The sequence below is a fragment of the Notothenia coriiceps genome, unplaced genomic scaffold, assembly GCF_000735185.1.
Source record: "Notothenia coriiceps isolate Sejong01 unplaced genomic scaffold, NC01 NC01_scaffold00000496, whole genome shotgun sequence".
NCBI lineage: Eukaryota > Metazoa > Chordata > Actinopteri > Perciformes > Nototheniidae > Notothenia > Notothenia coriiceps.
The window spans coordinates 73302-89128 of NW_011333197.1; the positions used below are offsets into that span (position 1 = coordinate 73302).

Sequence of the window (15827 nt, forward strand, 5' to 3'; positions counted from 1 at the left end):
AACAAATATTAATTACAAAATAATGTTATATAAGTCCAATACATATAACAAAATAAATACTCTAACTAAGATTTAAAAATACTGACTAAGGTTGCATTTCTGGCTTAGCCTGTAAGACAAGTGTGAGGACTCAAAAACGTTTTAGATGTAGGCTTGCCCACTTCCAAACCAAGTGTTTTCAAAAGTCCGCTTTAACTGGTAACAACTTCAGGTAGTGACATTTTACTACAAAATGTACAAAGATAATTATTCACCAACATTTGTTTTTTTTAGACCACAGGATCCTCCAGTTTAGTTCCCTGGTCGGCCCTGGTGTTAGCCGCAGCTAGCATCCAGAGCTCCCCCTCCACAGTGAGTCCAACAACCCATCAACTTTAGCCTAGCTGAATGATAAACTGTAGGCTATATTATTATTATTGTTATTATTATTATTATTACTGAGAATAATGAGTATTGGTCAAATGTATGGAGAAATTGCTTAAATGTAAATATACTGCATTTATATTGCGATTCTCCCGTCTTTATGACGGTATAACCGACAGTCAGGCTAGCAAACAAGGTGAATGTGAAAACAAATATTTAAGGAAATAATATTAATGTTTTTTATGTAATATCTATATTATGTGCTGCTATTAATGTGCTTTATTGCTTCTACTTATCTTGCAGATTAACTTTGTTTGACAAAACTAGAACAGTTCTTGATGGAAACGTTTTATTGGTAAAAGGAGGGTTCTTTTCTCAATATTATACTTAATGATCTTATGCTTCTTTCACCAACGGCCCGTCTACACTACAGGCATCGAAAAATGCTTTCAACGCTTCGCCCATTCACTTGAATGGGGTGAGAAGATTTTTAATCTTCGCCGAACTGCATTGTGGGGAGCATGGCATGGCTTTGCAAGCATCACGAGCATCTATCGGCATCAAAAGTTGACCAATGTTCAACTTTTGAGGCTCGATGCTTGGCATAAGCCAATCAAATCCCTTTTGATTTTTTGATGCCTTTTGATTTTTTGATGCCTGTAGTGTAGACGGGCCGTTCTTTCCATACAAAGTGTAAAATGTCTACATTGTTGAGTTAAGAACACATCGAAACAACTACTACTACGTTTTACAGACTTTGCAGTCCAGTCCACCTCAGTGCTGGACAAACTGAAGATTCCCCTCAGACTGAAGATCTGCAGAGCAACCAGAAACTGTACGGTATCACCTCTGGGTAAGAGGAATGTTCATTTTCAGGTTCATATTTGTATTTAGTGCCTCTACTGTGACATGTTTACATGCTTACATTTTCAAAAAGTACTTTATCTTTCTCATACAGCCTATGCTGCAGCACGTTCACCCTCTGTCTGAACCAGAGCCCAGTCTGCTCTGATTGGTTAGCTGTCCAGCTCTGTTGTGATTGGTCAACCGCTTAGAGATGTCTCGCGGTCTCGCCCCAGCCCATCTTACAATGTGTTGGAGCGGAAGCATGAGTGTTACATAGTGATGTCACACAAAGGATTCCTATCGAGGCCTTTCAGGCAGGGGGAACATGACATGGAAAACAAAAAAAAAGCCTAATAGGGCCTCCCTAATGCATATTAACTTATAATTTAAAATGTGTTTATATTTTCTCTAAATGTTGTGAATGACTTTGCAACAGTTTCTGGTAGTTGTCTATCAATTATCACTATTGCTTTGACAATGTTTCAATACAATGATGTACTTCTAATAAGAGCCTATAGATGTCACTGTTATACTTTTAAACTGCCACTAGTGCAGAAGCTGCAGCAGCCATTGTCTGTGTGAGTTGGAGAAGAAATTGATATGATTGTTAGGGCTGACAGAGGCATTGCATTTAGGAAAGGGGCCCAGTTTGCATATTATCGGTTGAATTGATGGCAACTAAATCTAAACTTGATGTACTTATTAATGGTTTGCTGAGCTGATTGCTCAGTGAGAAGTGAGTCGGGTAGTGAGAGGTTGAGCTGGGATTAATAAATGAGACCAGACACTAAGCGAAAGGTTTTAATGAGCATAGCTGGTTTAATTCCTGCAGCCAGTCACAGGAATGTGGTTTGAGGTTTCTTTATGATGCAGGGGCTTGGCGGTTGGTCACTATAGTTGAAGATACATTTTATGTAAAACAGTTTGGGACAAAGAGGTTTTGCTGTGAGATACTTTGGTGTTGCAGGCAGCAGGGTTATTTCACTGTGGATGGAAAGGACAAAAGTTTTGGACATCTGTCACACGCCAGCGCATGCCCTCCGCCCTCCAGACAATGAAGCTGTGGACAGGGGGTGGTGTCAAGGGGAAGAGGGTCAGGGTCTTCTCCACTCTTCCTGTCCTTTTATTCTACGCTCTCTTGAGCTTATTATGGGCTCTGTACATAACACAAATGGCCCCTTGGCTCCCCTCCAGTTTTACAACTTGGACTCAAAATATTGTTTTAACAAAATGACTCACAAGAGAAAAAAGATATTGGTAACTTTTGATTTCACTGGTCTATTTTAGTTTTAAGAATTACTAGAAAGTATTCGGGTAAGTAATATATAATACAGATTATAGGGAAACAGTGACAATACTCAGAGACACTTTTAAATCACAGAGGAATTTCCTTGAATGAAATCCCAAGTAAATATTATAATTCTTTATTTACCATATGAAACCTTACTCCTTTTATACGGTGAGTGCCCTGTACACAAATTTCACACGTTCGCCTGTTTGACTGATTTCCTATTTAGTGACTCACAGGCCTAAGGTTAATTATTGGAATTTGTTGTTCCATGTGAACACAATGTAGTGTATTACTATTAATACATGTTTTTTTTAAGAAAAGGTCCTAGGAAATAAAAATGTGAACCAATAAAATAAAGCATTTTGAATGAACAATCATTTATCATATATTAGGCTTGTACCTGGTTTAAAAGAGCAAATGTATATGTATAAGGACAAGATATAAAAACATTTTAGGTCAAATTTAAAGCATACCCATTTTAAACCTTTTTGGAATTACACAGACAAAAAGACAAAGTCAGGTTTTTTTGGTGTGATATCTTCATTTCCATGACACAACAGTCTTTAGTGAGGTAGACTTTTTACAGGTCAAAACAATTGGAAACATTGCTCTCTTAAACTGGCATGTGAAATGACATGAAATAAATACTTCCATGTACAATGTCTTCAAAATGAGGTAGAAATGGTTACAGAGAATGTACAAGATACAACAAAAGCTAACTGAACTGATATATAACACTGAAACGCCTTTTTCTGTCAGTTGGACACATTCAACTTATAACTTCAATGAATCAAAGTAACACCAAAAGAAAAACGGATATACTGTCGTTTGTTGCAGTGTGTAGGTTCATGTAGAGCACATTCTTTGTGAGGCGTTGAAGAGCATTCACTTGTTTTAGCTAAGCGCTTAAATACTTTTAAAATCTGGGGGTAAGAATACATGATGTTTTGTGTAACACCTTTTTGTTAATTAGCTTTTTCTAAATCATATTTTTAAACGTAATATTTGTGTCCTGCAGGTATTTTTCCAGCCAGTTAAATTTCATGAATATATTTCCAAATAAAATACCTTTTCAACACTTACAATGTAAGACTAAATCTGAATCTGCATTTCAGCCTAAATCTTTCTATTTAAAAGAGGATTCGCTCTCTGCACATGTTTTTTCACAAAAAATATTGGTATGGCACAAAGTATGAAGGGATTGTGGAGTTACAAAGCTACAACTCGGTGGAAATAAAGATTTACAGTTGTAACTGTACATATTTTCTGACAGTGCACATACTTGGTAAATATCTAACTTCTCCCTTCTTCATGATGTCAATTCATGTTAGAGCTCAAATCAAGATGGTGAAAGTGTGCCAAGCAGTTTAAAATACTAATTTAAGAAACTGGAGATTGGACACTATTAAGACATTTGATAAACATATCTATTATAGAGCATATGCTGTAATATTTGTATGTCTTGATATGTCAAAGTTGTTTTTTCAGGAGTGCTCAATTTTGAATTTGTCCACAGAAAAACTATTCCCTACAGCTAACTACACTAACACTTTACATGTCATTAATTTCTCCACCAAAACCTATAAGAGAATTACATCTATACATGAAGAAATATGTTTCATACAGTATATCTAAAAACATAATTGATGTACATTATGGCGAATATTGTCCTTTTAAAAAAAATATCTGAATTACATTCAACATTTCAGGCCTTGGTACAAAAACCTCAAGTTTAATTTCCCCATAGCTAAGAAGCTGTGTGTGTGTGTGTGTGTGTGTGTGTGTGTGTGTGTGTGTGTGTGTGTGTGTGTGTGTGTGTGTGTGTGTGTGTGTGTGTGTGTGTGTGTGTGTGTGTGTGTGTGTGTGTGTTCTACTGTTAGCATCAAAGGCCTTGTAAGTGTGTTGTTTCCCTGAAGGGTTCAGAGTTCGTTTTGCTCTTAATAAAAGCCATGGCTCCGTTTTCATCTTGCTCCATAAAGCTCCCTACAAACACCCTAAGGTAATAACATACAATCTTATTTTATCATTCTGAGGTAACAATATTCTTCCTGAGTATTCAATAACACAACTATAATCATCCTTTTGAGAGGCAAAAGTAAAGAGAATGCATATTTAAAAAAAAAAAGAAAAGTAAATCGTATAGCAAACAAGCGGTTGGATCTTCATTAAGAATACTGAGCAAAAAAAGACGAGGAACTCAAAAGCACTTCTCCTCCGCTGAGACTCTCAGTCCGGGCTGTGCATCCAAACAGAAGTAACAAACAGGCTGTTAAACTGTTTTCTCTGAGTGAGGTTTTATAGTATGCAGACTTAAGCATTGTTGTTGTTGTTTTGTAGATTTGTACAATCACTATTGCTTGTGATCATTTTAATAGTAAATGTGTAAGCTGCATTTTTATCGGCAGGTTCCTTAGAAATAAAGCTGTTAGTTCCAAGATGAGGAGAAATCTGCATCTACAGGTATGCTGTTATTTTGTGAAAGCTAAATACATTTTTAAACGGACATTACATTTTAGATTATTTCCCCACTTTTTACATCATAACAATTTTAAAGGTCGGTTTCATATACTCTATATGTAATCATTTGATAAGCAGCTTGTTAAGTATTAACTGGACAGTCAAGAAAAAAAAATATTTTTGCCAAAAAAGAAGCAGGACACCTGGATAGGATAAGATAAAGAACGAGAAAAAAAAACTGAAAGAAAGTTTGGAGTGAGTAAAGGTGGCGAGAAAGCGAGGGATGAGCGGGGAAACATTCATTTTTCGAGGCAGGGCGACACACCGAGCCTCAGGGTCAGCTGTGTAAAGTAGCAGTGATTGTGCTGAAGTAGTATGGCAATCTCACCATCTCAGTTATTGCTCTCCTTACTTTTTGGTCAGTAATGATTTTTTGTGGTGTGGTTAAAAGTATTGCAGTCAAAGGCCTTTTACATACATAATGACCACAAATAATTACAACAACTTCTAAAACAGCAACATTTCAGTGAAGCTGCAGCAGTAGCAGAAAAGGAAATAAATAGGATCCTGAGAGAAACAGACACTCACACCTTTAGACTGTCTTAAAGCTATCTATGTAGAGAATGCCTTAACCTCACCCCTAAGACTTACCTCAACCTTGCAGGGCAAAATGCCTCTGTGAATCTTTGGAAAAACAGGAATAATGAAAATATTAAAGATGCACAAGAAATACCAGTCTTGTGTGCTAGTGAAATTAAACCTTTCATTGACAGATCCAATGTTGTTCCCTAGATTAAGAAGCCTGGTTGGTTTCAAACAGAGATCCTCTCTGTTGTCAGCGCCCTGCAGCGGGGTCCTCAGATCGTGTGTGCGATGCGGGGATCTTCATAGACATTCTCTGTTGCTGAGGAAAGCTGTGCTCCGCTGAAGCACTCTCTCCTGCCAAGCCTGGCGGGGGGCTGTAGTCCCCTGCCCCGCCGTAGGAGGGGGACATCATGGGCTTTCCTGGTTTGTAGGCCTGTGGGTCTGAGGCAGAGACGCTCAAATCGTAGCCGTTGCCGTGCCCGTTGCCGTGACTTTTGCTTTGACCGTTTCCGTACTTTCTGTAGCGGGATCCCTCCACTTCCGCTCCCTCCTGTCCTTCCTCTGCCATCTCGAAGGCCTTGCGTTTCAGCGGCACCCCTCCCTCGGAGCTCCCTCCAAGGCTGTGAGTTTGGTAGCTGTAACCGCCCCCAACCATGGTGGGCCTCGGGGCCAGTGGAGTAGGGGCACTGATTCCAGGGGGCAGGTAGGAGGCACTGGGGTGGCTGTATCCAGAGGACAGGCCGGGCTGGGGGTAGCACCCTGGGGGGTAGTTGTAGACAGGAGTACTGGCACTGTAGCTGGGTACTAGAGTGGGTGCGGCCTGCAGAGTGTGTAGAGGGGCAGGGGGAAGTGCTGCGCCGGGCTGAGGGCAGTAACCTGAGGACAGGTAGGTGCTGTTGTAGGCAGGAGGGTAATCCTGAGAGGACGGCGCCCCGCAGGAGCCAGCACCACCGAAGCCTGGCTCAGAGGCCAAGTTACTGCTCACTACTGTCACACTTCCTGTGGTTGGGATGCCCACCTTGCCAGTTAATGCCTCCAGTCCAGGGTAACACTCCATGCCCTGACCTAGAACCCATGGCTCAGATTCAGTTTTCAGGAAAGTCCCAGGCTCAGGGTAGGCCCCTGAAGGAGGGCGATCATAGGCCAGCTCCAAGCCTGAGTACTTCTCAGCGTAGCGTTTGAGCAGAGAAGAAGCCGTAAGGGCCGATATGTCATCACTGGCCCAGGGGCAACCTCCAGGGCCGTAGCCACGGCGACCAGCCGCGCCGTAGGGGTCGTGTTTGTGGGCAGATGGCGGTGAGGTGGTAGAGGTGACATCTAGGTGCTGCTCAGGCCACTGAGATAAGGGGGCGGCGTGCTCCGGGGACCAGTGCATCTTCAACAGACCTGACAAAACGAGACCAGAGCTGAATTAGTCCACACAATTGAAAACATTTAAATGGGTCTTCGAATATAAAAAATATACAAGGCCCAACCCATCCCCAAATCACACAACCAAAACAAAAAAGCAGAAAAGTTTATAAAGTAAAACAACTTTTGTTTTACAACACCACACATGTGTTGGTTCAAGTTAATACTACTCTTTAAACTGATTATTCATGATGTGATTAATCCTAGATAATTATTGTGATTAGCAGTATTACATTTTTTTATCGATTGACACCACTATACAAAACAAGTACTGGTTTTCGTTTATGCATCAACTAAGATTCTTAACCCATGCAATTCGCCACAGATTTTGGCCGACATCAGCAGCCCACAAAAAACATAATGTATCAGAGTTAATGAAGAGAACTGTTTTTGCAGCATTATGTCCAACCCAGATGTTTGAGATGTTTTGCCTCCTCCTGAGTCCGGCTTCATGAATATCTGCCCTCATAATCACATCGAATGGCTGACCCTTTTTCCAGAACCATGTCAATGCTTAGCCTGTGCTCTTCTACACAGCCTCGTCCAGGCAGGGGACAACTGCTCTAATCTTTATGTGAAGCCGGCAACATAGCCCCCAGCCCGGTCTCCACGGCGATAAGCCTCTATCAGCCCGCGAGCTGCCCTCTGCCTTTGCCTCTCTCACATTAGGGCCATTGTTGTCTCTCTGTGACTCTCTTAGTGCACAAAGCCGCCCCCACCGAGCATGTGATCTAATTCGGCCCAAACCTCAGGGGTCTGCTGGATGGGGGATAGGAGGCGGGGTCAGTGTGCGGAGGGGGTATCGGAGTAGGTTTTCATCATACTGCCCAGCAAGACTGGACCAGTTTATCTACGACCACTATTAACCAATCGATTTGATCAGAATTTGACGTGCAATGTGTGATAATACATGCACATTCACACAAACAAGCAATCCACTGGTTTATTGGTTGTGGGCTTTGATTGGCTTTTGCAGGCCTTGTCTTTTTGAACTGGCTTTAGTCTGACATTCCAGGCATTGCAGAGTATTATTAAACTGTCCGGACCCCAGGTCTGAGCCAGAGGGGCTTCCCAATCCCTACAACAGCACTGGACATGGAAGAAGTTACTGCCTCAGTTTCACCAACAGGGGTGGACCAAGTGCATGTTTTTTTTTATATCAATACATTGGCACCAATATATCTTGCAATATTTTGGCATAAATGTATCTCTTCTTTGTAACTGTTCTGAGTTTTGGCCTTTTGCCTTCTATGGACGACTCACATGCCTGCTCTTAAACAGCGTACATGTGGTGAATGGCAGGTTGTGTGACATGTCCACCAGGACCACCATATGGGTCTCAAATGGTCCACATGTTGATCCCTAAATTAAATGATCCTTCAGCCCAATAATCCCACTCATCCAATCCAGGGATCGCAGTGCTCTCGACCAGCAAAGCTCCACCCTGTGCTCCTGGGAGTCTGACTGGCCATGGTGCTCATCCTGGGCATTAAAACAGTAGTTGCACAAGGCTTATGTTCGCACACACGCACGCACGCACACACACACACACACACACACACACACACACACATTTCTTTCTAGGTCAACAGATTCACAAAAACTGCTCAAAATGAAGGAATACAAGAGATGTTTCTGTACACTAGATTTAGAATAAAAAATAACCAACTAGTAAAATGTTTAACCCCGACCAGAGGGAGTTGATTCTCTGTATTTCAGAGTAATCTACAGATCATGAATAGATCTAATGGGCACAAGGTTAGGGAGCCCCTAAACCCTTTAACTCGTAACTACAGTGTCTACTGTGTACGCTTAGTATCAATATCAGAGCCATAAAAAAGGTCCTCCCAAAAAGCCTGAAGGAATAAACTCATTGTGTATCAGTAGGAAGCATCACAGCGTCTTCAGAGGGGGAGAGTTGGAAGTTGTTACTCATTTGACAACAAAATAACTTTCTGAGACTGGAGTTTATTTTGTTCTTAGTTTTTTCTCTTTTCTTTAATCGAGGGTACAGCAGTATAGATGGTGTTGTTGGTTTAACAGATTGTAAAGCTCTTAGTGGCAAAATTGTGATTTTGGTCTATTGTTATACCCAATATCAGACTTTACAGCTGTACACATTGTTTCTACAATAGTATGTTTACCTCTCCAGTTTTATGCTGAAGAAGGGGTTATAACATGAGAGAATTACAAACTTTGTTGAGAAAGAGACTGATGCCTTGTTGCAGTGTTCGCACTCATCCAGTCCCAGCAGAAACACACACTCTTCAGACTGATACTCACTGGTCATGCTGATTGCAGGCACGAGCCGACCGATCGCCGCCTCACCTTCAATCTACTCCTCTCACCCCGTCTTCACCCGATGCTTTATCATTTATCCGAGACATATTAAACCACAGTAATCTAATGTGTCTGGGATCCTTCTCAAAATGCAGCGGAGGAATGTTAAAACTGAGGATCACTGTGTGATCAGGAGATGCAAGAATAAACTGGAGGGTCTGCCTGGGTTAAGGACCAGACTAATGAAGGATTAGAGCACTCGAGGCTTATTGCAGTGTCAATCTCCCAGGAGCTGGCTGCAAACCAAAAACTCAGAAGAAGGTTTTATTCCAAGGCTGAGCAACATAGCAAATGTTGATCATTATTGTGTGCAATAGCACAACATTAAAATAACATATATAATAATAGTTACATACATGGTTACAAAATAAGAATGTTTAAAGGCACAAAAGGTCTGAGATACCTATAGAGGGTATACCTATTATAATAAAGCACTAATTACTAAAATAACAATAACTAGAAAACTCCAGTTTGTTATGTAACGCTTAATAAACCATTGTTATTCTTTGTCAGCTGACAAATAATATACTATTTTTCATGATCTCATATTCCCAATAGATACTTAGTAGTTTAGAGAATGCAACCATGTTTGCCTATTTCCCATTCAGATTTTGGGCCAGATTAAAGCCTCTTACTGTTCCCAAGTGCTCTAGCATCAGACATCTGTGTTAAAGTGAGGATTTTAGGGAGCAGGGTTGGGGTATTAGGAAGGATGAGTGAGGGGAGCCCCTTACTCTAATCTAGCACCTCATGTTGGCTCAGGGCTTGGAAACACCCCTTCATTCTTGGCCATGCTTGGCTTACCAAGAGACAAAGATGAGTACTAAGCCGGCTTGGTGCTATGACAGCTTTCCTTAATCATTGTGATTATCATACTGTCCACCAGTGCTTCCTCTTTGTCCTGCAGCAGTGCGGCTACTGGACACATCAGATGAAGGGGCAGCTCACAGCGAGGAGAAAACATAGAAACAGCACCATGAAAGAGCAGTCGGTTTATTTAAAGAAATATGTTATGCTATGTGTGCTGTCACTACGCGTTTCCTACGTCACTTCCTTAGGCTCTAACTGTCATCACGGCTAGGAAGGTTACTTAAGAAATGTTACACGTTAAAGATTCATAGTTACCCCGTTTTTTTTTTTGACGTATAGAAACATTTTGGCACAATATGGTTGCTCAGTGCATGTACTTTCCTGCACTCAGTGAGTCGGTGTATTTTCAGCACATTGTACCTCGAATTTTCCCTTTGCTCTCGGATCTTTCTCACATTGAAATGAATGAGAATGCTGATCATTTTGACTTTATTTGAAAACATGAACTCCTAACCTCAAGCTACGGTGAAGTGACACTTGGACCAGTATTAGGTCTCAGTTCAATACCAACATCTTACTCCAAACATAGTTATGTTAATATACTCACAGATTAATTTCTTCACATAAAACAGTAACAGTAAATGTGCACGTTTCAAAATGGCTTTGCTAATTAAATAATAACAAATGTTTGCATTATTATTGAGAAGAGTGGAGATGACATCCGGATAAGTGCTCCACTGAACGTGTTTTGGCAAGAAGGGATCAAGCATAACGAGGTTAGAGGGAAATACTAACATCCCACGCAGACCAGTCCTGCAGATACTAGAGTTATATACATGTGGTGAGAGGCGTACGTAAGCTGCCGCAAAATCCTCTGGGAACTTAAAGAAACCGCAGAGTGACCTGCGGTGTAGCTGCCTTGACACTTACACTCACAATTATAAATCTGACTTGAGATTTTTTAATTATCCCAACACAAACAAGTAATTCTCCTTTAATCTACCCAGAGCCGGAATGTAAATTCTTCCACTTCTCTCGTCATCGTGACCTAAACATAATTATGCTACATGGCCTCAAGGTCCACCAGAACACGTCTCGTCAATGTGGAATGCAGGATTTCTGCAGGTCCTTAAAAATCTTACATTTAAACCTAAAATGTTCTTAATTACAGTTCAATAGATCTCAAAGTTAATAGATCTGAAGGTTATGCTGCATTGTTTTGTTAATTTGCAAATAAACAATAGGGTGTTAGGAATTTGGTATTTTTCTTAGCTCCATGTTTTAATTCTTAGCTTTTTGTTAATAAGATTACATTTTTATTAAAAATGAAGTTCCTCCCTGACAATAAAGTTAAAAGTATTGAGTTGCCATGATATATATGAGCCGACTTACCCTGTTATATTACCTGTATATTACTACTGTATTGTTTAATCATGTCAATAGATTATAAGTAATTCTAGCACTTATTGTATTTCATACTAATCTTCCTATGCCCGCAAAAGAGTCTTAATTTTAAGAACCTGCAGAAACCCTGAAAACAAGAGCTTGATCCATTTGTGAAACGTGAACTAGACTGAGTGTAACTCTCTCATCTCTCTATCGAGCTGTCAACAACCTCCACTAAAACCTCACTGCTCTACCCGTCACATGTTGTCATCGATAGGATATGCAGCAATTAAACCAAATGATTTTCTCTTTCAAGTAAACACAATTAAGAAAGTCAGAGGTTTTCTGTGCATCAGTGGAGGATAGCCTGACTTGTCGTCCACTGCATGGTCAGTATGAGTAATTAGGGGTTAATTAGATGAAAGTACGTGTGGGGGAAGGGGTTGACTAGGTTGGGGATTTGGGGGGTTGTGAAGCATCACAGGCTGGTTGGCTAGATGGGGAGTGGAAACCAAAATCTGGAGCTGAAAGGTCCTGTGTTAGTGCTTTTTACTCCACTCACAATAAACAAAGACTTACATTTCCTGAGGATGGGCAGACACTCAGAAACACACACCCAGATGCACTCACAGGCTCAAGCTAGCTTCCATATTGTGCTTCAGACACTGTTTAGCTTCAGCTGGCCAACAGGCAGAGGAGCTCATGGTCATCTATGGGATGAGTCAGGCTGCAGGAATGCCAGGAATCTAACCTGAGATCTATTTACAAAGCACATATCCTCTCCACACGCTCACCACACACTGTCCACTCTGTGGCTGGAGGAAGGGAGCGAGAGAACACGCTCACTTACAGTGCTGATGAATGACCCTATCAGCTGTTTGCGCATTATTGGCCGATTTGTATTAGTTAGAGTTAATTCACACCACTGCCTGTACAATCAATACATCAGAGGAGAAATGGGATATGAATACACATGGAGCCTGTCAGGGTTGTCATTGGTCCACACTCATCACACAGCTATCTCTCTCTTCTTTGCTTACCGAGGAAATGAGGGTTAGATTGTTATGTAAGCAGTGACCATAGTCTAAAACGTTGCGGCCAGTGTGAAGGAGGATCTGCTGAGGAGAAAAAAAACCTCCCTCTTTCCCCTTCCCCCTTTTCTCCAGGTCTGCACAGTCCACCAGGCCACAAAGCTGTCAGTCAATCTACTACTGTCCCTTATCTGAGTCGACTTTCACACACCAATTTTAACACAAAGCTCTACTGACGAACTACTTGACCTTAAATAAATGTAGTCCACCTTTCCCCCTCATTGTATTTTACTTTATTTTACAATTGTTCACTCTTGTTTTGCCCTGAAGTCTCCATTTCATGACCCAGCCTCCTTCTTGCTGTGCTGTAGTAAAGACAGGGCCGTGTGTCCGAGCCTGTGTGGTCAGTTTCCCTACCCCCACTCCTTTAGCTCTCTCACACACACACACACACACACACACACGCACGCACGCGCGCTTGTGGCCCCTCTCTGCTTATTGTGTCCTCTCATATATCAGGCTGCAGCTGACCAGTCCCTCCTTGCGTCCCCTCCATCTGCCCTTCACTTTTCTCTTTCTCTGTCCTTTTACCCGCAGCAGCACGGGTCTTAACTATAACACCTAATGAGGATCTAAGGTGTGCTACAATTTGCTTTACGAGCTTTCGTGATTGCTATGGAGGACTAATGTGTGTGTGTGAATGGAGGCGGAGGGTAAATGTTTATTTGTCCCTTTATGCAGGACTAATGAGAAGCTGGTGACACCAGGTTACTAACGATCTGGCTTTCATTCACAGAATCACTTCACCCTGGTTACTAGTGGCTAAAAGGGGCTAAAACTGCTAATCATCGTTATAGCCATAGCTCATACTGAGATGTGGTTGATCGTGATTGCATGTTTACTTGTGTGAGGGTGTGTGTAAAATGGAAAAGAGATGTGAGAATCTGCTATCAAAATAGTGTTGTTTTTTTTAAAGATAAATACTATTATAGGTTTGCTTGTAGTCGAGACATTTGTGGGAAGTTATCTAACGTGACGCTGTGAGTCTTTTTGAGAGAGGAATGTTACAGACGTACGTTACTAAAACTTCTCTCCGCTCACAAAACTCTCTCTTTCTTACAGACGTTTTCTGTGGTTTGTCTCTGTGCATCTGTGTAGCTCTTTAGAATATTGAAACCTATGAATAAATCCCTGTTGCATTATTCCAATCAGGTTAGCGTTGTAATCCTGTTAAAGCTTGGCCTAATCAATAGCCCAGTCAATCAATATAAGCATATTCATCAGGCTGGATAGCAACCTCTCATGATTAGCACATATACAAGCACGGCCTGAACTGTGATGTGTCGAGGAGGTTTATCTGATTTGATCTGAATTTACATAATAATGTTGCAAACACAGAACATCTGTCCACTCTGATAAGGTTGCATTTTTCATGAATGTTTCCGACACAAAACACCATTATCATAGTTTGATAGACAAGCTTTTAGATTGCAGTTCATTGATAAAGACAATGGGTGTGATAGTGCTATCATTGTTTATAAATACGTACAACATTTTATGTATCTAGTATTCTGAAAGAAAAGTCAGCTGCTCTCTGCACTGCTTCACAAGTACATGCTGCTCCTGAGAAAGACAGTGGGGCTTTAGCTTCTGTCTGTTTCAACAAATTGTTACTATATTCACATGGAGGGGGCTGAAAAAGCTGAAAACGAACACTTTCTGTGAAATTCCTCAAAGCAGAGTCTGGAGACTCAGCTGTTAAAGCCATTAGTATATCTGTCTTCTCAAAATGACTACTCTGAGACCCCCCCAGCCCCTCGCTTCCCTCTACTGAACCACAGGAGATGAGTCCTGGACAAAAGATGAAGTTGTGCAGAAAAACAGACTCAAATCAACCTAGTTTGCATTGTTCACGAACATGCAAAACAGATACGTCATTGGACAGGATCAGGGGTGCCCATTACGTCGATCACGAGCGGCCGGTCGATCGCAAAGGTAGTGTTGGTAGATCGCATGGCATTGAAAAAAAAAAATAAAAAAAATAAATATTTTTAAGTTATCCTATCTTCCATCCTTACCGTGGCATTTGCCACTTGATTGACGTACAGGTAAGCCAGTCTGAGTTGTATTGTGCCATACAGGTTCATGCAGTTATGAGGGGGCCGCACCTCCTCATCTGAAGCGCAAATGCGGCGCACTATTATGCGCTTATGCGGCGCAATTAGTGTAAGCGCGCCACAGTTTATCCGCCGTTTACTCCACTAGCACCCCGCCCCCCTCGCACTCCTGACACAGATTGGGCAGGGGCGGCCCTGTATGTAGATCTTTTGGGCTTGGTCATTTTAAAAGTAGCTCCCAAGCTGAAAAGGTGTGGGCACCCCTGGACAGGATGATCCACACATGTAAAGTAAAGTGAAAATAATCAGTGCAGACTTACTGTATGGGGTGACAGGACTGAGCATTCTGCTGCCCTGGCCCCAGGTGAAGAGGAGGGTCCACTTGGTGCTAGTGAGGGCCCAGCTGCATGCTGCGGGGCCTCCTGCTTCTCCTGGTGGTGGCTCGGCTAGTGACTGCCCTCTTGGACCCCTCCATGGCTCATTTCACTGTTCAACACCGCTCCGACACGCTGCCACCTGAGGAGCACACACATGCCAGGGTTAGAACCAAAACACACACTGTACAAGAGGAGGATGTTTATTTTTTGATTGTGGCCAATTAAAATCTGATTATAGGGACATAATTAAAGATAAATGCATACATTAAAAAAAAAGCCCTTATGTTGCTTGCATTTACTACAAGTTTAATTAGGTTAGAATGACAATTGAGAACACTTACTTTGGGGAAATATTTGCAGAAAACTAATATTGACTCACTTTTGCTTTTCCTCATTTTTTTCTGTCTGTTTATGTGTATGCACGTGTGCAAGTGACCAGTCAGGACAGTTTCAATGCTAAATGCCCTGAGAGAGAGGGGGGCTTTTTCTCTCTGACCACAAAACCACACAACCAGCGGAGACAAGTTTCTAATTCTTTAAGGCCACCCACATTTCATCACAAACACTGCAAACCACAACAGCAAAGTGCAAGGAGGCTCTCATCTCTAACATGGAATACATGAGGGGAAACAACTGTGTAAAGTGTAGAGCTGCAAAGACATGTAACCTGATGTGACAAACTATTGAATATGTCACATTATTATGTGTTAAGAAGAGAAACTTCAGCATGTACAATGTTAAGCAACATAATAAAGAGGGCATAGAAAATGACAGGAATGTGCAAGAAGCAGCAGAAACATTGTCAGTACTGCTG

The 15827-nt window shown here is 41.5% G+C and overlaps 1 protein-coding gene across 1 annotated transcript in view; it reads right to left on the minus strand.

Moving 5' to 3' along the window:
* Nucleotides 1–4326: 4326 nt before the first annotated feature.
* The window catches only part of LOC104954915 (putative fidgetin-like protein 2), an 11692-nt gene continuing 191 nt past the window's right edge, over nucleotides 4327–15827 (minus strand). The window contains exons 2-3 of the mRNA XM_010782121.1: nucleotides 14957–15152; nucleotides 4327–6928 (exon numbers count right to left, since the gene is read on the minus strand). Coding sequence (XP_010780423.1) covers nucleotides 5793–6928; nucleotides 14957–14981 — 1161 coding nt within the window. The 5' untranslated portion in view covers nucleotides 14982–15152 and the 3' untranslated portion in view covers nucleotides 4327–5792. The remainder of the gene's footprint in view (nucleotides 6929–14956; nucleotides 15153–15827) is intronic.